Source organism: Danio aesculapii, chromosome 10 (genome assembly GCF_903798145.1).
Source record: "Danio aesculapii chromosome 10, fDanAes4.1, whole genome shotgun sequence".
NCBI classification, from domain to species: Eukaryota; Metazoa; Chordata; class Actinopteri; order Cypriniformes; family Danionidae; genus Danio; species Danio aesculapii.
In genome coordinates, this window is record NC_079444.1 from 3,989,852 (window position 1) to 4,016,137 (window position 26,286).

General features: G+C 36.5%; 1 protein-coding gene across 2 annotated transcripts in view; it reads right to left on the bottom strand.

Moving 5' to 3' along the window:
- LOC130235750 (A-kinase anchor protein 2-like) overlaps window positions 1-18,277 on the bottom strand; it is a 232,012-nt gene extending 213,735 nt beyond the window's left edge. For both annotated transcript variants that reach the window (XM_056466200.1, XM_056466199.1), the window contains exon 1: window positions 18,103-18,277. In XM_056466200.1, coding sequence (XP_056322175.1) covers window positions 18,103-18,212 — 110 coding nt within the window. In that variant the 5' untranslated portion in view covers window positions 18,213-18,277. The remainder of the gene's footprint in view (window positions 1-18,102) is intronic.
- Between the last annotated feature and the right edge of the window lie 8,009 nt (window positions 18,278-26,286).

The following is a 26,286-nucleotide window of genomic DNA, read 5'->3' on the forward strand; positions in this document are numbered from 1 at the left end:
ATTTGAAAAAAATAAATAAATAAATGAAAATCACAGAAGGGTTATTAATTTAATAATGAACTTCTTCAGTCCTGCATTCAGTGCGATTCAACACCAAAACACACTGCAGGCCAGTTTCTGTTTGAAAAGATGTTACGTTTAGTTATCTGTCAAGCAATGGTCGAATTTCAACACAATGTCGCAGTCATTCATACTGAATCACAAGCTACAGCAGTAGCAGCGAACATCAGTAGATGGAGGAAATTCCTGGAAGTTCACGTAACTACTGGAAATAGGCTTAAAGCCACAAAACACACACCACTAGCAGGCGGGAGACTTCAGAAGCTGTGCGAGTCTACAAAAAGTTCAGAATAAATCATTCAACGGAGGTCTGAGAAAACATTTCGGCTAGTTTGTTTAATGTAGCACTTTGTGTAGCGTATTGTGTTTTAAAACCGAGCATGTTCACTTGGATTTTAATACCACAGCACATAATGTTGCCAAACTGCCTACAGAACTTGCTATTGTCAAAATTAATGCGCTTGCACACACTTTCATTGACATAGTTCTCAAAAGTGTGATGTATTCTAAAAGCAGTGCTTCACTACAGAATGTCTTCCCCTCGCCACACGCTTTACTTTTTCCAACCAACGGCTGCAACGTCATCAGTCGGCATTACAGACAAAAGCAACATTGTTTCTCTGGCACAGTGACCTCATCCCATGAGCCAGCGAGGCACAGTAATACCTTCCAGATGTGCGGCAGTCCAAACGCTGGGAATCGGAGACCAGCTAAATGACTTTTAAAGGGAAACACACTATTAGTGGGCTGCCCCTGTTTTATTCTTGGGCTGGTTGATAAGAAAAGCAATATTTAGTGAGGGATAGATTTCTAATTAAGTTTATGTATAACAGTATTCAATTCAATTCAATTCACCTTTATTTGTATAGCGCTTATACAATGTAGATTGTGTCAAAGCAGCTTTACATAAAAGGTCATAGTGAATAGGAACAGTGTAGTTCAGTTTGTAGAGTTTAAGTTCAGTTCAGCTTAGCTCAGTTCAGTGTGGTTTAATAATCACTACTGAGAGTCCAAATACTGAAGAGCAAAACCAACGATGCGCAGCTCTACAGATCCCGAACCATGCAAGCTAGAGGCGACAGCGGAGAGGGAAAAAAAACTTCACCAATTGGCGAAAGTGAAGAAAAAAAACCTTGAGAGAAACCAGACTCAGTTGGGCACGACCATTTTAATTTCTCCGCTGGCCAAACGTCTTGTGCAGAGCTGCAGTCTCAGTGGCGGAGGCTGGAAGCTGGCCTCAGCGAAGACTCGTCTGTCCCTGGAGCGTCACAGGAATCAGTCTCATGTTCTCCACTCCTCCATGACCACCACAGTAGCTGCTCAGGATACGGCCTGGTCCAGGATATGGAGACCTTGGGATCATCTCGTCGTTGGTCTTGGATCGAATCAGTGACTCTGCATAGTCTGAGGGCCTCGGGAAGAGTATCCCCAGGTGGAAATGGAGAATAAAGAGAATAATTAGTGTAGCTGCTGTTCATAGTGTATATAAACAAGATGCAGAACCTGTGTGGAAGCCCACTAAGTGGAGCATTGAGTGTATGCGTTACTAAACAGATAGGTCTTTAATCTAGTTTTGAATTGGGAGAGTGTGTCTGAGCCTCGGACTTTACTTTTTAAAGTGAGTAAACCTATTGTAACTTGGAACTATTAAGTGGTCTTAACTTATTTTTTTATAATTATGCACATAGTTTATTTATTTAATCCTTTAAAGGCAACATGTTTACTTTTTTAAGTAAAATCAACTAATCGCTTTTTCTTTTTCTGTACGTTTATGACATATTCTGGAGCCAAACCTTAGAAGAGAGTTTGGAACATTCCACTGCATTCCTGGACATGTTATTTATGTAGTTAAAATTAATAGGTTGGAGTATGTCAACAGTGAATGCGCGAGCATGAACGTCCAATGTCATCTGATTTGTACAACCACGCTAATTGGTATTAACCACGTAAATCTCATTTATACATTTTGGTAGAATGTGCATTGAGGGCGTGTCCAAATCCACTTTTGCTATTTTAAGGAGGGAAAAATAAGCTCTGCGCCGGCGCGCATGGTCTAACAGGGTTGAGCTTATTCTGTTAATGAGTTAAGGGTTTGTTTTGAGAATAATGTGCATTAAACCAATCTGAATCTCATCTCCCATTCTGTTAAGAGTCAGTTGTGTCGTGCCATGGCACATTTGCTCATCACATGGCAAAGTAGTGGAAAAACTGAATGTTTCCCTAGAAAACAATTAAACAGACAATCTGCTGCGCGAGGATAAAGAACGAGCCTTTCATTGAGCCTCTTTACTTTCCCCTTATTTTACTTTTACTCTTTACTTTACTCCTTTACTTTCATGGATACTCCTTTACTTTCATGGATAATTCTGTTTTAATTTTCAGCAAACAAATAAATGAACAATAATAACGAAGTGCGGTCAAAAACTGAGTTATGTCCAAACACACGTCCTATTCTTATGCCCCATATGGTGATGCGTACATCTCCAAATCCCGACAGGTGGACAAATCTAAACTCGTTTTTATTAAAACAAATATAAATATGCATTTAATAAATAATACTACTAATCATAATAATTATACAAATGCAAAATGTCATGAATAATCTGAAAAACGCCCCCGGAGGTGAAGAAGGCATTAGTGGTTTTTATATTTATATAGAAAATAATAATTTTTGTAACATTCATTCATTCATTCATTTTTCTTTTCGGCTTAGTCCCATTATTAATCTGGGGTCGCCACAGCGGAATGAACCGCCATCTTATAAAATAATAATATAATAATATGTTTTATTCAGCGGATGCCCTTCCAGCTGCAACCCATCACTGTGGAACACCCATACACTCAATTTTTGTAACATTTTAATCGTAAACAACTGCATAGGTGGATAACTAATGCCCTCTGCGCTGGACTTTACACCAGCTTTCAGTTGGTCAGTGTTGCGGTCTATTTCAGTTCCTCAAATAGCTAGGCGCCAACAATGTGCCTTAACACACCTCCTTTTTAGACACCCATGAGTCCACAAAATAACGCAAATTGATCTGCAATTGAAACTACATGGTGCAACACATCAGAATTAGAGTTGCGCTTGTCTGAAAATGGCATCAAATCGCTCCATACACGTTTCGCACCAGATGTATGACAGGGCCCAGGGTTAAGGTCGAGGTTTGTGGGCATGCCTCCTTTTAAAACCAGCGTGAGTGAATGAGTGAAAACATTTAAATTCTTGAAAATTTGCCACTTTTTACGTTTCCTTGCAAGATCTTCCTGGAACACCCTATTTATAAATGAAGATATTCTTTGACACACATGTTTAACTCTCAAATCTAATGTTTATGGATCATTTACAGCAATTAATTATGAAGAAAAAAATATTTCAGTTTCATTAATGAAGTCCAATGCGTATCAATGTATGATTGCAAAAATAGACCCCATTTTGTTATATTTGTCATATCATAAGGGGCTCTAATTTGACGATCCATGCGCAAAGTCCAAAGTGCTGGGCGCAAACACATTAAGGGTGTGTCAGAATCCACTTTTGCTATTTTAAGGATGGAAAAATCCACTTTGCGCCATGGCGCATGGTCTAACAGGGTTGAGCTTATTCTCTTAATGAGTTATAGGTGTGTTTTGAGAATAAACCAATCAGAGTCTCATCTCCCATTCCCTTTAAGAGCCAGTTGCGCTGCGCCATAGCGCATTTGCTATTTACATGGCTTTGTGGAAAACTGGAGCACTTCACTAGTGAGAAAACAGTTAAACAGAGCATCTACAGGTGAGAATGAGAGATGAGCCTCCTCATTGTTTACTTTCACTTTCACTCTCGTGGATAGGAATATGTGTTGTACGCACAGACATCTATTAGCCTATACACAATAAATTTTGTTTATAATTTTGTACGACTCTGACACAGACCAAGCAGAGAGTACAAAATCATTTGTGTCTTTGTACAGTTTTACAGCCAACTGTGTGCTAGTTTTAAGTGCCGAGCTTGTACACAGAAACTAATAACCACGCACACTGAATTAACTTTGACTGAGGCACCGGATGCGCCGCTCGAAGCCGTGACACGGCACACCAGACACTCTCTGTGGCGCACCAGAAGCCTGAAGTGTCCCGAATCGTCGCGCCACGCAGTTTTAAATTCTAAACATAGGTTTCTGCAGCGGTCCGCGGCGCCCAGCCGTCGACTTGAGTGTACCCTGATAGAAACCGATGTTTAAAATTCTAAAACGCATGCTAGTTAAGATCACAGGGAGCTTCTGGGATCACGAGAAATGCAAATGGCTGAAGTATAAGGTAGACTCAATGAGAAGTACACATGTTTGCAAACCTACCTAAAGATACAACCAATAATTCCGATTAGAGCGATAATGTGGAGAATATTGCTCTTGTATTGAGCCCAATGAGCCTTGCATCTAAAAATAGCGCAAGGGTGTTCCTTTAATGATATCGCTTCGACTCACGCTGAAAATGGCGGACGTGAATAAACAAACTGAGGATATGATGACGTGCCTATCAATCAATATTGGTGGGCGGGGGGACCGCTCTCCTACGTCAAGTAGCGGTCGATTTGAAAACAGCTCCAATTGGTCCACCGTTTTTTATGTTGTTGAATTGAAAAAAAAGCACTGGGTGTGCTTATATCACCCCAATATGACAATATGTAAAGATATTTGCGTATTGCTGTACATTCTGTGTGTATTAAGCAATGTGTAAGCGAGGAGCACAACTAACATGCTCTGCGCTGGACAATAGAACAGCTTTGATCTGGTCTATCGAACCATCTATTTAAGTTCCTCAAAATAGCAATGCGCCTCAACACGCCTCCTTTTTAAGACCGGAACGCCTATGGGCGCACATATGAACACAAATGCATTTACTATTTAAACAGCGTGCCGCAAAACATCAAAACGACTCCTGCGCCGAGCTGAAACTAGCAAACAACAATTGCGTTGCGCCTTGCGTCGCGCCTTGCGCCGCATTGCGCCGGGTGTATGATAGGGCCCAAGGACTTGAATGTAAATTCGTTCCTTATAGATGTTTTCACATTTTCACATGGACTTCTTTTTAACAGTATGTGTATTGAGGCCATCATGCAAGCTAAATTCAGTTTCATAACTCTGATGTTTATGTATACCGTATTTTCCGCACTATAAGGCGCACCTAAAAGCCTTAAATTTTGTTATAAAACGGCCGTGCGCCTAATAATCCGGTGCGCTTTATGTGTGCACAGAGTTCAAAAATCTGTAAAAATGTTGTTGTGTGATTTCGGAAAGCGCTCCACTTGATTGGCTGTCGGAGCATTTCCTGGAAGGACTAACAAAAGAACTCCAACTGCTGGATATTGGTGTAAACAGGGCGTTTAAAGTGAAGTTGCGAGCTTACAGTCTATGGTTGCGAGCTGTGTGGGAGCAATGGATGACAGACGGCGAACACACTTTTACTAAGACTGGTAGGCAGCGCCGGCGAGTTACGCCACCATATGTGAATGGATTGTGGATGCCTGGGCTAAGGTGTCTGCTTTAACTGTTGTCCGAGCTTTCGCAAAAGCCGGCATCATTGCTGAACAGCCACCCGGCAATGAGACTGACTCAGACAATGATGAGAGAGAACCCGGCGTGTTTGATGACGAAACTGCCCAGCTGTTCAATTCAGACACAGAAGATGAGGACTTTGATGGATTTGTGGAAGAAGACTGATTAAAAAAATAACGTGAGTGTATTGTTAAATAGTACAATAAAGTTCAACTAAACTATGTTAACTGTTTTGCTTCCATTACCTTTTTTTTTTTTGCAGACAGTGTATTTTAGCGTGCGCCTTATAATACGGTGCGCCTTATGTATGGGTTAAGTACAGAAATAGACCCCGTAATTGAGACTGCGTCTTATAATCCGGTGCGCCTTATAGTGCGGAAAATACGGTAATTACAATAGTTCTTAATGAACCATTATTACTTTGTAATGCTTGTAAAATGATGTGCGTTTCATTCTGTGGTTTGGATTTAGAAAGTCAAAGAAGCTGAATATGTCAGGACTGCTGCAGTCGCTGATTTATGGGGGATTATGATTACCATTCGTTAGCAGTGATTACAAACACAATCATCATGCGCAGAGATCACACTTGATTCATGACTTGTTCAGTTTGTGGCTCAGTAAATGCTTTTGAGTCAATGGTAATTCAAGCCACCAGATTTCCATGTGTATTCCAGAAGTTTCAAAACAGAAAAATGCCAGGTTAAAAAAAGTTTGCCAGGCACAAACATTTACTTTTCACATATTTGAGTGGAATAGGCGTTTCCATTTAGTACCCATCATGAGAAGCTGCTGTACTAGAAGATGGTGTCCAAAAAGTTTAGCTTTGTTGAAATGGCATTACCTAAAGCATTTAATGACAACAGTGGCCTGCTGTTTTCTGTGTTTATGGCTGCAGTTGTTCTGGACACTGTCACAGTTCTTGGTCTGGCTTTTTTCAGTTTAAATAAAGTCCTTCCAGTTGGGATTATAATACTTAACTCTCAGTGAATTAATATTTTTAACTTTATAATAGCAGATATTTTACCAGTGCTTGATGTTTTTGGATGCCTCCATTTATTTTTTGTTCCATAGTCTGCTGCCCTAGGGCTTGTGGTGCCATCTGTGTTGTCAGGCTGTCATTTTGCTGAACCTCAAAAAGTAGGTCTATAATGCCAGGAGAAAACTATCCATTAGTATTTCAAGCAATCTGAGTGGAAGTCAACGTTCTGTACAATGGAGGTAAACAGGCTGTCAATGGAGAGAGAGAATGGCTTTATGCCTGCAGGGCAGAGTGTGTATTTTGACCATGATAGAGTCAGTTACAGCTCTGCTAAAAAGATTTCCAAACTCTGATTGGTTTTGTCCATAACCAAAGAAGGCAAGTTCAAGGTTTTATATTTGTATAGAGTGCAATATTGGGGTGCTATTAATTTTGAACATTAAATTAAAATAAAGTTTTTTAATGTTAGTATCAGTATTGTTAGTTTTTAAGATATCTATAAACTAGTGCGCACCAAAACAGTGACAACATTTGCATTTAGGAGATTTAAAACTATTACAAACATGTAAAGCTTCTGCCTAAATGCAGGGGCGCCTGCAGGATTTTATTGAAAGGTACGCACATATCCAGCACCACCCCACCCAGGGGCGTCGCTAGACCCAATTCACTGGGGCACGTGCCCCAGTAAAAATGTCCAGTGCCCCAGTAAATGCATTGAGATATGATTTACTTCATATGCAAGTGTATTTATTAAGAGTGGTAATTCCGAAATAAAGACGTTATTCTCTATGTGCAACCAAACCAACGCTGGTGAAAGCAGTGTAATCAAAAAGCAAACTGACACATCTCCGCTTGTGCGCAAAGAACCCGCGCGCCTCTAGTTAGCGGTAGTTAACACGCGCGCCAATGCTTGTTACGCGCCACTCATGCGTTGTAAAACCAGCGTAACAGCATTTTTTGTTTTGCAAATCGACAAAACTAAAGTTTAAACAATATGGCGGTGATCTTACTAAGCATGCCTCCTGATAGATTTATTTGTATGAAGCAAAAAGGAGGGATGAGGAGTCAGGGAGGTAAGACTTAACAAACCTAATTCTCTGCCATGTGTCAAGTCTACAACCGATAATCCTATAACACATCTTCTTTTTTTGTATTTTATTGAATTCTCTATAGAATTTAATTCAAATAAAATTAATATTTATGCAAAAGTAATTTCTTAAATGATCTTAGCATCACTCCAGTTGTCTTAAAATTGTTTTCCAGTTACATTTAAGATTATTTAGAGGAATAATTATATAAAATTAAGAATACTTTTAATAATAATAAATATAATATATATATATATATATATATATTTTTAAATTTATAAAAATGTTTACATTTTTTAAAAATATTTTTAGGGGGAAGGCTTTATGTCTAGCAACGCCCCTGACCCCACCCCTTCATCCCATTTCTATTTCAGTCTCACAAAACACTGATGCTTGCTGTCAAAGGCTTCATTTTTTAAGGGCATTCATTACGAAATTGATAGGATCAAACTTATGTTTCTTAATATTAATATCTATCACTTATTCAAATATTAATATATCAGAATTATTAGCCCCCCTTTGGATTTTTTTCTTTTTTAAATATTTCCCAAATGATGTTTAACAGAGCAAGTAAATTTTCACAGTATGTCTGATAATATTTTTTCTTCTGGAGAAAGTCTTATTTGTTTTATTCCAGCAAGAATAAAAGCAGTTTTAAATTTTTTTAAAACCATTTATGGTCAAAATTATTAGCCCCTTCAGCAATATATTTTAAAAAGCAGTTTTACAATTTTATGAACATTTTTAAAGTCAAAATTATTAGCCCCTTTAAGCTACATTATTTTCGATAGTCTACAGAACAAACCATCAATATAAAATAAGTTGCCTAATTACCCTAACCTGCCTAGTAAACCTAATTAACCTAGTTAAGCCTTTAAATGTCTCTTTAAGCTGTATAGAAGTGTCTTGAAGAATATCTTGTCAAATATTATTTACTGTCATCATGGCAAAAATAATATAAATCAGTTATTAGAAATGAGTTACTAAAACTATTATGTTTAGAAATGTGTTCTCCATTAAAAAAAAAAAATCTGGGGGGGGGTATATATACAACTGTATGTCTATATATATACTGTATGTGTGTGTGTGTGTGTGTGTATATGTGTATATAAATATATATAGGCAATACAGTGGCGTAGTAGGTAGTGCTGTCGTGTGGAGTTTGCATGTTCTCCCTGCATTCGCGTGGGTTTCCTCCGGGTGCTCCGGTTTCCTCCACAGTCCAAACACATGTTGTACAGGTAAATTGGGTAGGCTAAAATGTCCGTAGTGTATGTATGTGTGTGTGAATAAGTGTGTATGGGTGTTTCCCAGTGATGGGTTGCAGCTGGAAGGGCATCCGCTGCATAAAACAAATGCTGGATGAGTTGGCGGTTCATTCCGCTGTGGCGACCCCAGATTAATAAAGGGACTAAGCCGAAAAGAAAATGAATGAATGAATATATATATATATATATATATATATATATATATATATATATATATATATATATATATATATATATATATATATATATATATATATATATATATACACATATTGTATTTATTTATATTTTTACTTAATTTTATTAATCTTGACAAGTATTAAACTCAACGTTGGTCAATATTATAATCTTTTTAACGTTAGAGGCTAGAAATCTTGGCCAATAAACAAATAACAATTTAAATAAGATACGTTTTATTGAAAAATAGATTCAAAAAGATACAAAAATCTGTTGCAACGTGACAATTTGTTGAGACAGCTTGAAATATTTTAGTCTTGTGCCTTTTTGTCACTTTAGAATTATAAGGTTCTATCTGACATTATTGTCAAAATTGAGCTATTGACATATCCTTATTAAATGACAACCTACTTACATTATGGAATGTTTTTTGTTAAGGTGTTTACATTTTAAGACTTTTTATTTAAAAAAAACAAATGTTACACACATACTGTTTGCTATATGCAAAAACGTTGAATTTCAATATCTCAAAGTCATTCAGAACGCAGATAGAACCTTATAATTCCAAGGTGACGATTTGTCTTTTTGTCCAATTAAAAAAACTATGCTTAAGCTATTTATCTTTAAAAATAAATGCTATTCAAGATGTTATCTAATCCAGTGGTATTTAATAGGCTTCTACCCCAGATAATATGACTTAGCCTTCAATATCAACTTGGAAACACCTATTTAGTAACACAACTGCTACATGTCACATTTATCATTATAAAGCAGATTGATGTGGTGTTTAGCTCGGAGGATTTAGCAGCAGTGTTTATCCTACAGGATGGCCTGTTGCTGTGTGTGACTGCTGCTAATTTTGCATGTGTGTGGAATGCGACAGCTGCAGTCACACAAGTGCTCAGCTCAAACTCAAAGGCATTCTTTAGTGCCATGGCTCCAGGCCTTCTGTATTATCAAGATAACACTCAGGAAAAAAAGACTCACACAGGCGACACGAGCTAATTTGCCCATCTTACTATAGTTTGTTGGGAAAATCAATGTAAATTCAGTCATTTAAACTGAATTACTGTTGTAAACTCACTCTTAACCTGGTTTTAGCTGTAATGTTATATAGCAGTTGTGAGGCAATTTATAGGATCATGCTGGAACTGAGCTATAGAAGAATCTGTAAGCAATTATTTAATTTTATTTTATTTTATTTTATTTTATTTTATTTTATTTTATTTTATTTTTATTTTTTATTTTTAATTTTTTAATTTAATTTTATTAAATTTTTTGATTTATTTGTTATTTTATTTTTTAATTTAATTTAATTTAATTTAATTTAATTTAATTTAATGTATTTTATTTATTTATTTATTTATTTATTTATTTATTTATTTATTTTATTTTTTATTTTTTATTTTTTATTTTTATTTTATTTTTTCATTTATTTGTTATTTTATTTTATTTTTTCATTTAATTTAATTAAATTTAATTAAATTTATTTATTTATTTATTTTATTTTATTTTATTTTATTTTATTTTATTTTATATTTTTAATTTTATTTTATTTTATTTTTTCATTTATTTGTTATTTTATTTTATTTTTTAATTTAATTAAATTTTATTAAATTTTATTAAATTTAATTAATTAATTAATTTTATTTTATTTTATTTTATTTTATTTTATTTTATTTTATTTTATTTTATTTCATTTTATTTTATTTTATTTTATTTTATTTTATTTTATTTTATTTTATTTTATTTTATTTTATTTTATTTGTTAAAACCTGTTTGCCAGCACTCACTTTTGGGGATGTACACCTACCTATATTTAAATAGTAACAGTTCTTGACTCCAGTAAGCTACAAACACAAACTGGGTATCAATGGAAAGAAAACACTTTGAGCTTTACTGTGGTAAAAGGGAAAGTTACATGCTCAAACATATAAAAAGTTATAAATTATGAAGTCATGAGGAAAAAAATGGCATTCCCAGATAGCATGCGAATGTAGGCCACTTTTGGCAGTTATGCGGCACTGGTGGTATTCCTTCGGCCCAGACAAAATGAATGTGAGCCTGAAGTGGCCCACCTGTGCAATGGCAAAGGGGGCCCAAGATTCAAATTTATATATGGGCCATTTAAGGCAAAGATTTGGCACATATGGCAAAATGTCATCTAAATGTGACCCTAATGTGACCCATGTGGAAAATGATACATTGGCCCAAATGATGAAGGACAAATGTGGGCCACAGTTGTGGGCCACAAATGTGGCCTAGTCATTTAGGTGTAATCTGGGTCTAAGCCTAAAGTGGCTCACATGTGTAAAGGTGCAAATGTGGCCCAGTTATTTTAAAACATATGCGGGCCACTTTTGGCAAATATTTGGCACAGTAAACTCTGGCTAATGAAGCCGTTATCCTATAGTGGCCCAGAGAAGATATAGCAAATGTGGCCCAGTTATTCTCAAACAAATGCGGGCCATTTTTGACAAATATTTGGCACAGTTAGCTTTGGCTAATGTGGCTGTGAGCCTAAAGCGGCCCAGAGAAGATATGGCAAATGTGGCCCAGTTATCTTAAAACATATGTGGACCACATAGACTAAAGTCACCATCATGTAGAAAAGTGTTTGCTTTAGTTGGGCTCATAGCCCTGAACCTCTTAATAGACATTTTCTTTTGGGCTGCTGCAACATGCAAGAACTTTGCTTGAAAAGTTTATTCATTACAGCAAACAAGCCAAGTAAAAAAAAAATAAATAAATAAAATGAAGTGGAACCTGTGATGAAATAATATAATTCACTGACGTTAACCAATGTTTAATCCATTATTAGAAGTAACGTAATAACATGCTTGCACATGCCACAGAATTATGAAGGTTTATAAGCTAAAAAAATTCTATGGTTTAATTTCTACTCACAGACACATCAATAATCAGCATATGAACCTCAACAACGGTGACAATTAACAAATGAACAAAACTCACAAACATCAGCAAAAGGATACTAAAAGTTATAAAATCAATAATGTCAACATAAACAGCAGAATCAAAAGCAAATAATGAAAACTGGAGCATCAATAAGATATAGAATGCATTCATACTGCAATGCATGCTGGGATTTTTGTACTTTGCCACACCCAGCAAATGTAAGGTGTAAGCCAGATCTGGGCCAGAATAAAAGCAAATTGTGGCCCAGAATAGGATCAGTTCTGGTTCATTTGGTTGAATTCTGGCTGATGTGTGGTATTGCTATGGCTTAATTGTAGCCCCAGATCTGACAAACAGGAGTGGACCGCCCAAGTGCCATCATTCCATGCGGTATGTGTGCCAGATGTAAGTGTCTGGTGCGGGCCGGAATTGAGCCACATGAATTTTGCTAACCGGGTTGTGTTCAATATTTGTTTTTCCATATACAAACTCAGGAAAACATTAATGTAATGTCCTAGAAAAAAAGACGACTTGAAAGTCAAGTGTTTCATGAGTTGATTAAGATAGCATGCAAAAAGAGATTTCTGTAAAAGGTTTTCTGAGACTATATCAGCGTCCTTCTTTCCCTCACGGTCAAAGGCACTTTCTCAAAAATGACCTTCCCAAACTAAAACATTTACAGGGACGATTAATAAGATTAATAAAACATTTTGACCAAAGAAATCAAAAATCCCTGTTATCCAATGATTATTCCCTTCTGATTTTGGGAATAATTTTCAGTTTAGGAGTAGGGAATAGGTATGGATTACATTTTCAAACAAAAATGAATGTTCCAGGAACAACATAGATGTTAATCCAGGATCACATCGAACTTGGCTAAAGTATGACGTGTGTAATAATAAAGATGTCACCACTTCAAAACGGTCTTGGCGCCATTATTAAAGCCGCCCAGAGGTACCTACATGCACCAGAGGTGTTTTCACACGTCTAGTTTGGAAAAAGTCAGGAAAGTGGGTGTGTCCAGCTCTGTTTAGGTGGGAGTGTCGGGGGAGGGAAAGAGGGAAGGTTTTGCATAAAAATAGGAGTTTCCGTTTGGGCACGCGCTGATTTTCACAGAGGCAAAACAAACACAGACGCAGGGGAGAAAGACAATGACTGTGTTTACATGGACATCAGTAATCGAATTATTTGCCAAATTATTAATTTGACGAATTGCAGTTTGTCACTTTCACTTTCATTCAGGAACATTTCATTCATGCCCCCTGTATCCATACCTACATAGATGCACTCGGTGGGTAGCGTCAGAAAGACGTGTGTTGTAGACTATCCTGTGACAAAATGCTGTGAAAATCCTACACGACGGAAATAGTTTGATTGCGATGTTTACATGTTTGCATTCGGAGAGCAGCATTTACAGCGGATCTTTCAGTCTATAATATTGTAGTGATATTGATGTACTGTAAACTTAGTAACTAAATCATTTTGACTAAGATAAGTCTTTAAACACAGAAAGAGTCCTGCTGATGACATGAACTAACTTTGCCATCTGAATAAACAAAGACCACTGATCACACACTTACCAAATCTGTAGAGACAGGACAATCAACACCAACAGAAACCGCATCTTTTTTTATAGGAGACGAGCGGCAAATAAGGATTGCACTATTTCCAGATCTGAAAAGCTCTCGGGTAAAAAATGTTTCTTGCAAGCGCATTTCTGTCACATGCACTGTAATCCACACGTGAGTCCAGCTGCGCTCTCATAGCGGGAAATGAAAACAAAATCTTCGTTGCAGCACATTAACAAATGCAAAGCTGATGACCCATGTCTCTAAGCAGTTCTTGTTTTAACAACACAACGTGGAGTCTCTCTGCCGTCTGAACACTGTAACAGGTAAAACAGTTTCGAAGCTATCATGCATATTAATGAAGTTGCACCTCATTCACAATAGGGCGCGCTAATTAGTTTGAACCAAGTCTTTCTCATGAATTAATGCGGCACTCTCAGAGACGTCACAATGTACTCGGCGGTACAGACATCCTCTCTCCATGCTGGAATACATGCAAGGATCTAATCGCCGTGACGCAGCTTCAAAAATTCGTTTCAAACTGGAAGAACGAATTTGCTCGAAATAACGCAAAAACAGCCAATTTTCACTTTTCTTGTGAAATATTTGTGTCCTACTAGTGTTTATAGCAGCGTGGGACACATATGACTACCAACAGCTCTGTGTTTTAGTGCTTCGTGACCCTTTAAAGTGCGCATTACTTACACTATTTATACTACAAAATGGCGTAGAATAGTGCATAAGTATGCGATTTGGGATACACCTAATGCACCCTCTAGAGCAGGGGTCACCAATCTCGGTCCTGGAGGGCCGGTGTCCCTGCAGAGTTTAGCTCCAACTTGCCTTAACACACCTGCCTGGGTGTTTCAAGTATACCTAGTAAGACCTTGATTAGCTTGTTCAGGTGTGTTTGATTAGAGTTGGAGCTATAATCTGTAGGGCACCGGCCCTCCAGGAACAAGTTTGGTGACCCCTGCTCTAGAGTCTAGACTAGGACACTAAAGTCTTTGAATGTGACAAGCTCAAACTAAAATTGTTGCAACAAATAGCCACATGCCAAGACACAAGAAAGAGAATCTGTTGTATAGGCTCAATTGTTGTTTACCGGGCCATTCACATGTTGTGTGGGAAGCGCAAGTGGTGTTCCTTCCTCTTTCAATCTTCATGTGCTTGAAATAAGGAATTTGAGTGCAATATGTGGCCCGTGCGGTTTTCTTATCACAACTTTCTGGTGTATACCCACGCCTAGCAAACAAAGTACTGTTGGCAGTGGAAACGCAAGCCTAATCCATGCTGAAACATTACATCTGATAAAGTACATTATTCGGTATAGAGACAATTTACTGTACAGCCTATTCGATGTTTACATTTTAGCAACACGTATTCCCTGAGATGGAACTGATGATTGTTTTGGTACTATAACACAGTTCTTTACCAATGGAGCTCTCAAGTTTCCATGTTGATGAATGTGGACAATGCATTGTCCTAATATGAGTGGAGCACTGTTACAGTTTACTCTCCAGTGGGTCGTATTTCAGCAAAGGTTTTAATGGTTGCCTGACAGGCCGCTTCCTCAGCATTTGAGGAACATAAAACAATGGCATTAGCTTTACAGTTCCAATTTGTGCCTCGGATCCCATCCTTTGGATGAGCATGTGACATAACATCTCAACATCACAATAAAAAAAAAACTCCAGGCCTCAGATACCAAAGTAGGTAGTAAGATACTAAACTCTAAAAAAGTGCAGGGTTATTTCTCTAAACACTTTTTTGGGTTAATTGTGCAGGGTTGAAACAGTTGGGTTGTCTGGGGTACTGCAAACACACAGTTGGGTTGTCCATGCTTAGTCAACCCAACTGAAAGGGTAGTAAGGGGTTGAATATCTGAGTTGGGTTATTTTGACCGAACCAGTTTATAAATTTTTCTTGGAACTTTCTGGATTCATCACAACGTCAGACAGTCACGGAGCTCGCAACAAGCAGGATTACAAGGTAAACTAAAATTACCTATATGGATGTTTACCACTATGTTGAATAATCATACAAAAGATTTACAGATTTCATTGTCACTATCTATATATATATATATATATAGTGACAGTGAAATCTGTAAATCTTTTGTATGATTATTCAACATATATATACACACACACACACACACACACACACACACACACACACACACACACACACACATATATATATATATATATATAGCTAATGAATCAAAGAAATATTGACTTGACTTGTCTTGTCTACTTTTAAAATTTGGATTGGGTAGGTAATAGTACAGCACCTTTTTTTTTTAGGACTACACCACTGGCACACACCTAACCCCGCCATTACAACATTACAAAGTGTGAAACACTTTATATACACACACACACACAAACACACACAAAATTTTTAACATGCGGTTTATTTTTCAACAATGCTAGGGCCCCATGCCTGAAATTGTCAAATCACTATGTCCATCCCTGAGAACAACTAATCAAATTACCCAATGCAGTAGGTTTTCTACAACTGTACGATACATTATACAACAATACACCACAGTTTACTGTAGTAAAAACTAAAGTATACTACAGTGCAGTTTATCGGTTCACTGTACACTGTAAAAAAAAAATCCGTAATTTTACGGTTTATATCCGGCAGCTGGGGTGCCGAAAAAAAAAGTTATTAAATTAAATTACAGAAATTTACTTAAATTAAAATTTCTGGTAAATTTCTGTAGTTTTATATCCGTTATTTTACGGTAAATTTCTGTAATTTAATATCTGTTATTTTACGGAAAATTTCTGTAATTTAATATCCGTTATTTTTACGGTAAACTTCTGTAATTTAATATCTGTTATTTTACGGTAAATTTCTGTAATTTAATATCTGTTATTTTACGGAAAATTTCTGTAATTTAATATCCGTTATTTTTACGGTAAACTTCTGTAATTTAATATCCGTTATTTTACGGTAAATTTCTGTAATTTAATATCCGTTATTTTTACGGTAAACTTCTGTAATTTAATATCTGTTATTTTACGGAAAATTTCTGTAATTTAATATCCGTTATTTTACGGTAAATTTCTGTAATTCAATATAAGTTATTTTACATTAAATTTCTGTAATTTAATATCCGTTATTTTATGGTAAATTTCTGTATTTAATATCCGTTATTTTTACGATAAACTTCTGTAATTTAATATCCGTTATTTTACGGTAAATTTCTGTAATTTAATATTCGTTATTTTATAGTACATTTCAGTAATTTAATATCCGTTATTTTACGTTAAATTTCTGTAATTTTATATCCGTTATTTTACGGTAAGTTTCTGTAATTTAATATCTGTTATTTTTACGGTAAACTTCTGTAATTTAATATCCGTTAATTCACGGTAAATTTCTGTAATTCAATATCCGTTATTTTACGGTAAATTTCTGTAATGTAATATCCGTTATTTTATGGTAAATTTCTGTATTTAATATCCGTTATTTTTACGGTAAACTTCTGTAATTTAATATCCGTTATTTTACGGTAAATTTCTGTAATTTAATATACGTTATTTTATAGTAAATTTCTGTAATTTAATATACGTTATTTTACGTAAAATTTCTGTAATTTTATATCCGTTATTTTTACGGTAAACTTCTGTAATTTAATATCCGTTATTTCACGGTAAATTTCTGTAATTTAATATCCGTTATTTTATAGTAAATTTCTGTAATTCAATATCCGTTATTTTATGGTAAATTTGTGTAATTTAAAATCTGTTATTTTACTGTAAATTTCTGTAATTTAATATCCATTATTTTATAGTAAATTTCTGTAATTTAATATCCATTATTTTACGGTAAATTTCTGTAATTGAATATCTGTTATTTTACTGTAAATTTCTGTAATTTAATATCTGTTATTTCACGGTAAATTTCTGTAATTCAATATCTGTTATTTTACTGTAAATTTCTGTAATTTAATGGCCGTTATTTTACGTTTTTTTTATAAACCATAAAATTAGGGATTTGTTTACAGTGTAGTTAGTACTTCAGTATGTTTTACAATGCATTACCAAAGAATTGTAAATACTAAAATATATACAGAATAATACACTTTACTACAGTGTAGTATGCTTCATACTAAAAACATTATAGTATTCACTATAAATGACTGTAGTATTTCTCTTATCTTACATTAATTGCTCATCCAATTCTTATTGGAAAACAGGCCAACACCCCAAAACATAAGACATTAGAAAGTCAGCATTATCTTAACCAAATCTTCTCCTTCTTACAGTATGTTCCTTCATACTGTAAAATTCCATTGCAAATGACACCGTGCCACATTACACGCATGTCAGCTCCTGTAACGCACTCATCTACGCACACACACACATGACTGCAGACAGAAGCAGCTGCAGCATCATCATCATCATCATCCTCCTCCTGCTGCCGTTGCCATGGCAACCCATGCGTGATGTCCAACCCTAAAGAGGGAGGGCGAAGAGAAATGGAAGCACTCACTCATATGCCGGGTCTTTCCTCAGGATAGCTGTGCCCATCATGGCTGCGTCTTCTCCCTCTTCCTCTCGCTGCGGCTTTCCTTGTCTTCGCTCCGCCGCTGTCACCAGCATAACCTTGGAAACGAAGGACCTTCTCCACCTTTTCCTGAAGTTTCAGATGGATGCTGGATGCTGGATGCCTGCTCGCACTCTGTCTAGCCTGCAGGATGAGAGAGAGAGAGAGAGAGAGAGATGCAGAGACAGGAGGGAGGGTCACATTTGTTTAACGTCTGATTTTATTGGTACAGAATGTGCTTCTCTTTGAACTTTCATTTGAGGGTGTCATATTGCAGCAGTCTCAATTAGAGGCATGTCATCAAATCTGCAGTAAAGGCTAAAGCTAAATATGGGATATATCACACTGAAAGAAACTTTCTGCATCACCGAGTCAGATTTAATGATTGCATGTTTAGTTTTCTCACTGTGAATCGCATACCTGCCAACACTCCCGTTTTTCCCGGGATTATTTCAGACCCATCTCAAACTCCTGGAATTTCACCCCCCCCCCCCTCTTCAGTTCGCGAATAATCCCCCCCCCCCCCCCCCCCCCCCCGCTCTTTATTTCGCTACTACTTACCACTACTACCTCAACACCACCAACCTCCTCCTCCGACACCCCTCCACCGCCCACCCCCCCCGATCTCCCAAATTATCAGAGACAAATGTTGGCACAAATGGTGATTCGGTTAATAAAATGGTTTCTTATTCATTATTAAAGAACCCCAATTATACAGTAAAAATGGTCTTATTTTGTTTTTAATGATCTCCAACAACAGGCTATCTCAGCGACTCCCATATGATCTGTTCAGCGATTCATTTGTTCCCAAACCCCTCCTTAGCGTGAAGCTAATCAGTCGACAGCGTTCAGTGTGAGACAGAGTGAAATGCCCACCACGGCTTGTGCAGAGTGTCTGTGTGAGCATACCTGCCAATTTCAACCACCCCCCCTGGTCCTCAGAATTTTGGTACGGTCTGTGAAATCCCCGGGTCGCCAACATTGGTATAGGATCCAATCGCAGCGGCGGCCCGAAACACGCTTCATAGTAGTTACTAACACCACAGTACACAGTACCCGGTTCTCTACAGTGTTATTCCTAACCCCTAACCCCCCAGTCTCCCGTATTTTGCAGCTACTGTGTGTGTGTGTGAGCCCAATGCAGGAGTGCATTGAAGCAGTGTAGTTTAACATCAGAATATTGCTCTATTCTTAACTATGGTACACATTCAGTATTAATCCACACAGTGGCAAAAGCTAAACTATTCTGAACCTTGACCGCTGCACGTGTGTAGGAACAGCTGACGGTGGCCATAGCAACGACAAACGGCAGTGGAGCGCGAGCTCACATATGCATTTAAATCTATAAACAAAGCGGCATGCGTCATGTTTTCAACATGGCATTAGACGCGATATGAGAATATAAAGAGTTAACCAGATAAAGTACAGGCAGTTACTAGTTACAAAACACAATTACATACATAATTTGCAAGCTAGAGAAGGCGGCCATTTTAATCGCACTGACTTACACTTGTGAAATGGAGGAAAAAACTGGTCCATGAACTGTGTACCGATAAAGTTCCTGTCGAGCTCTGACAAAGTCCCACACATCAATAGTCTTTTCTGATCTTTTCTTTAACAAACAGCCGACGAAGTAGCTACAAAAAAAAAAATATATATATATATATATATATATATATATATAATTTATTTATTTTTGTAGCTAATAAGATAAAATAAAAAATGCAGAACAATTTTAGAATGTTTTAATAATAAAACAAAATATGGTATTAACTGCAAATTAACAATTAACCAGAAAGATATTTAATTTAAGTAATTTAATTAAGTGAAATATGGATCATATTTGTTTAAAATGATTAAACAGCCCCTAATATGGGTTTTTGAAAATGACCTTCCATGTAGTGTGTCACACAGCTCTAAGTGAAGTGAAATATAAGGCTTAAATCTGAAAGTGCTCCGTATTTAAAACTATTGATTCATCTATAAAAGAGTCGACTCATAGTGCTTCAAATGAATCGTCTTGATAACGAGTCTTAAGCCGTTTCGGCATGACGTCGATACAGAACTTAAGCCCCGCCCAATTGTTGCAGGCGCAAACCCGGGAAATTGAAACCCCGGGCCCGCCCACAAACACAGTAGCCAAGAAAAAGAGAAAGACAAACACTGTAGCAGATTCCGCTTGAATCAAGTCGTGTAGACACTGTGCTCAGATGGATATTATTAGAAGTGTGAGGCTAAAGTTAGTGTTGTTTTCTCTACCCAAAGATGAAGAGTCAGTGGTTGAGGTTTATTTTTGCAAAAATACCTCAGCATTATAGCCCAGCCTTGTGCTGTGTTCCCTGGAATCTACACGCTTAAACAGGGGATTCGTCGGGCGTTTGTTAAAGAAAAGATCAGAAAAGACTATTGATGTGTGAGACTTTGTCAGAGCTCGACAGGAACTTTAAAGCGAGAATGTAGTTGTTTAGATTGGAACTACATCGCAATCGCCTCACAGCAAGAAGATCACTGGTTGCTGGTTGATTTCCGTGTGGAGTTTGCATGTTCTCTCCGTGGTTGCGTGGGTTTCTTCCGGGTGCTCCGGTTTTCCCCACAAGTCCAAAGAGATGTGGTACAGATGAATTGGGTAGGCTAAATTGTCTGTAGTGTATGTGTGTGAATGAGTGTGTATGGATGTTTCCCAGTGATGGGTTGCAGCTGGAAGGGCATCCGCTGAGTAAAACATATGCTGGTTAAGTTGGCGGTTCATTCCGCTGTGGCGACCCCAGAATAATAAAGGGACTCAGCCGAAAAGAAAATGAATGAATGAATGTTCTAGTGGTTTTAAGATATTTAAATGAAATCAAAATATTACATAATGTGCCTTTACACGTTTGAAATGCAAAATTACAGATTCACCCTCAGGAGAGTACAGTTATTGCAAACAGTTTTCAACTAACTACTTACCAACAGCAAAGAGATTGTTTAGTGAGTCATTTCATTGTCATTTTAATTGAAGTGATGCTTTACCTTTAAAATGTTCCCTGAGATAAGGTCAGATGCTGCTGACGTGTTAAGAAGAATTTCTGCATGCCTGAGTGTCACACACTTGTATGTTTGTGATTATGTCAAGTTTGCACCTTCAGTTATCAATCTTGCTGGAATGTTACTTTAGCTGCATATCGCTTAGTCTTATTTGGCATCATAACAGCATATAATCACCTACACCAGGGGTTCTCAAGTTTTTTCCACTTTAAGGCCCACCTTCTTCTCCGAATATTTTTGAAGGCCACCTGTCTGACATTTTCTTTTAAAGTAATTGTCTATTGAAAATGCTTATTTTAAACCTTTATTTATTAGCAAAACATTTATTTTGCCTTCTACTACTATGATTACCAGCGATCTCTAACCACCAGAGGTCACTGGTAAGCACTCACCTTTACAATAACCTATGGACTACAAATCCACCATTCATGGACTACATTTTCATACATGCACTCCGTTCACAAACACACATGCTTCCTCATTTTGACTGATAACACTTGCACCAGCTGAGGACTGTCAAAACTGATTACACACACTGTTTAAACAGCACACACACTCACTTCCTTTGCCGAGTCTTGTTATCTGTAAAGTGACATTACAACGCGGTTTCCTTAGTCTTGTTCCTCCGTGTTTTGATCTTTGCCTGGTTTCCCTTTCTCCTTGTCTGCCGCCTGTCTACCGACCTCTCGCCTGTGTTTGACTACGATTCTGGACTGCCTTTATACATCTGTTTGCACCTGTGTTGACCATTGCTTCCCTGACTTTGAATAAACCTGCACGTGGATCCTAAACCTCAGTTGTCTGTCACTCCTCGTGTTACACATAATATATATATTAGATTTATGTCAGGTAAATTATTTAGATACATTAAAATTAAGCATCTTCACCAGAATGATACTTAAAGGGTCCATATAGGTACCTCAAAAGTATATATTAGTACCTACAAATTTTAAGAGGAGCACTTGTGTACTATTTAGGCACTAATATGTACCTCTGAGTTATTAATATTAATATGGAAAAGGTAATACATCATTGACAGCTTGTGTACCTCTATTTCTGAGAGTGTACAATATACTGAATATGTTACATATGTCAATGAAAGTGCTTCTATATTCTAGATTACTTATTTTTTTTGACTGGCTAATAAAAAAATCATTTTTAACATGCTGTATGGAATTATTTAGACTTCTTCATGAGTAAATATTTTTTCTTTTTCTTTCTAAGTAATCTATGGGATACTGCGCCCTCTAGCCTTTAAAAGGTAAAACTGCTTCAACTCTTCTGTGCAGATTAATGCATTGTGAAACGTCATGGATAAGCAGGTTATGGCTCAGTAAGTAATAAAAACATGAAAAAATAAATTAACAAAATGCACTTTCTATCATATACTTTATGTTTAACACAAATATACATTCAGCTTGATATTTGGACTACGTTATTTTTTGTGTATGCTTTTAGCATCAGTTGGTTGTTGACATCCTGAAAAATAATTAGTCTTTAACTATATATAATTATATAGATATATAATGCATTATACATTTCCCAGTGATGGGTTGTGGCTTGAAGGGCATCCGCTGCGTAAAAACATGCTGGATAAGTTGGCGGTTCATTCCACTGTGGCGACCCCTGATTAATAAAGGGACTAAGCCAAAAAGAAAATGAATGAATGGATAATACATTATACAATTGAAAGGACAAATTTTGATATGTAAATAAAATAATAATAATAATGATAATATGGGTTTAAAACAACATGGGATGAGTGAAAAATTAGAGAACTTTATTTGTTTATCTTTTTTAAACGAATTATTATAATTAACATGGAATTGCAATAAAATTGCTGAACATAAAATGAGAACACATGCGACTTTATATTTTTAATGGCAAAAACATACAATATGGTGTCTCAAATAGCACAACTTTTAACTTAAGTATCACAATAGGATACATTTGGACTTTGTTAAAAGCAGCGTTCATGATTTATGTTACATTGCGTACTTGACATACAGTTGAAGTCAGAATTATTAGCCCCCCTGATTATTTTTTCAGCACATTTCTAAACATAATAGTTTTAATAACTCATTTCTAATAACTGATTTATTTTATCTTTGCCATGATGACAGTAAATAATATTTAACTAGATATTCTTCAAGACACTTCTATACAGCTTAAAGTGACATTTAAAGGCTTCACTACTGTCAGTTAATTAGGTTAACTAGGCAGGTTAGGGTAATTAGGCAAGTTACTGTATAAGGATGGTTTGTTCTGTAGACTATCGAAAAAAAATAGCTTAAAGGGGCTAATAATTTTGACCTTAAAATGTTTTTAAAAAAATTAAAAACTGCTTTTATTCTAGCCTAAATAAAACGAATAAGACTTTCTCCAGAAGAAAAAATATTATCAATATAAGTGTGAAAATTTCCTTCCTCTGTTAAACATAATTTAGGAAATATATAAAAAAAATAATAATCAAAGGGGGGCTAATAATTCTGACTTCAACTGTACAAATGATTCGAACAGAAAACAAAGAAAACGACACAATCAAGTGAAGCAGAAGAAAACAAAATGAATCAAATCATTGTTAAAAATCATAATAAGATCAATAAAGCAGTCACCAATCTACTCACTTTCTTCAGATCTGCAGCATAAAACAGTATCTGTTGTTTTGTTACTTGATCCTCTGCATTCCTGCGACGCCTGACAGTCAAAAGTGTGTCCAGCAAGTGGCGCAGCAGTGATTTCAAGTCTGTTTTGGTGAACCATGAGCATCTGCTGTACCCTTTACCATTCATTAGATAGGATTTGTGTAGAGCATTAGCAGATTTTGAGTCCTTTTAGTTGGATTTGTCCCTCATGTTCACGACACATCACAGTACAAAAACACTCAGACAAAGAATCCTGAACAGCATTAAAAAGCGTAAAAGTGGGCGTAAAGGACAAGGCCATTTATGTACGTGACGGAGCCACGGAAATCACACGCAGATACAATGTTCGCTTTGTTGATGCTCTTTCTGGTATTTGTCAGTGAAGGGCCTTTCAGTCGCCACCGTTTGCACTGTCACCTCATCAGTCAACTATTTAAGGTCATTTGGAACAGCGTTTGTACAGATTACTAAAGCTAAAACCGCTCAGGTAGTTGTCAATGAATGTTTTTTAAAGGGTTAGTTCACCCTAAAATTTACATTATGCTATTAGTTACTCACCTTCATGTTGTTTCAATCCCCTGAGATCTTCGTTTATCTTCAGACCACAAAAAGATGTTTTAGATGACATCTGAGAGCTCTCTCATCCTCAATTGTTATAAATGAAATAGTATTTAACTATAATGTGAACTTTATTTTACTGTAGGACAGTTATGCGGATTGTTACTGTATTTTAAAGTTGCATTGTGAAAATAACTGTATATTTTATAGTAAAAATAGAATACTGTAAATTCATATAGAGCAAGATAAATGGTCCTGTGAATGTAAATACAGTACTTTTGCTGTAATTGATTTACAGTAAGTTACCGATTCTACAGAAAGATGTTAACAGTGCAGCAAAAGTCTAGAAAGGTACCAAAAACATCCTCAAAACCTTCATGGGCTCAACTGGAATATTAAAACATTTATATTTAGTCCTTTAACTAATGCTTTTATGCCAATAAGTAGATGTTAACCTGGAATACACCTACCGAACCTAACATTTTTAACAGTTCTACACCCCATGAGCTACAAATGTATTTTTGGTATCACTGGAAATAAGACAATTTGGGCTTTACTATGCTTATTTAAGACTATAATACTCAAAAAGATAAATATTCAATATTCAGTTCAATATTAGTTATTTAATCTACAAAGACATGAAGTCGGTCCTTTGGTAACGTAGTAAAAAATATATCCTAAAAGCCAAATATATTTCAAACTGATGAAGATATCATGTAAAACGAGATTCTTGTGAAGACACATTCTCAGATATGATCTTACCAAAACTAAAACAGTAGCAGTTGCTGAATAATTTAATCTACATTCAGAGAAGACATTTCTGTCCATCATCTAGGGCTCTATTTTAATGATCTAGGTGCAAAGTCTAAAGCGAAGGGAGCAAAAGCATTAAGGTCGTGTCCGAATCCACCTTTGCTATTTTAAAAATGGAAAAATACGCTCTGTGTGGCGGCGCATGGTCTAACAGGGTTGAGCTTATTCTCTTAATGACTTATGGGTGTGTTTTGAGAAAAAACCAATCAGAGTCTCATCTCACATTCCCTTTAAGAGTCAGTTGCGTAGCACCATGGCACATTACCTATTTACATGGCGGACTTTGTAAGTGGAAAAACTGAACACTTCACTAGTGAGAAAACAGTTCAACAGAGCATCTGCAGCGCGAGGAGAAAGAATGAGCCTCCTCCAATCGGCCTTTACTTTCACTTTCTCTCGTGGATAAGGAAACGTGTTGTACATAAATAATTTCATTTGTTAAGCACAAAGATTTCTTTCAAAACTATTTCTAAATTCAGTTCTAATTTCCAGCAAAATCAAATGAGCCATTGTTACATATTTGTGTTATTTGTGCTCTGTTTGTGTTTTCTCTCTCTCGCTCTGCTCTCCCATATCTGCTTTCATTATTCCCAGGTTCCGTTCATTGGTCTATTCAGCTGTCAGTCATTTCTCCCCCGGTTACGTCATTCTTACTTCACATCCAATAAGCAAAGACCACCCTCCATAAAAGCGCGCGCCAGACCACTCACCAACCCTCTCTCTCTTTTCCCTTTTTTTGTCTTGTTTTCTTGTTGCGTTGCGTTACGAAAAAACCCGTCTAACTGTGTATTTTGTTGTTGCCCGTTTCTGTGTGCACGTTATCCGTCCGTTATTTGTAGATCCCTCCATTTCTCTGTTTAAACGTTGTTTACGAGGCTTGGACGAAGCGGACAGGTAAGAAGGTCACGTGACATACATTTTGCAACACTTCGGACTACTCTTCTGTATAGTACATTAGGTTAGGGGCGAGCGCCACCCCTTGTACTTTTGGATAGATAGATAGAGTAGACAGTCAGGACTCGGAAGACTCTTCGCGTGCTAATTATTTTGCTTCACATAGTTAGTTAGCTAGATGCTTCTGGGAAGTTAG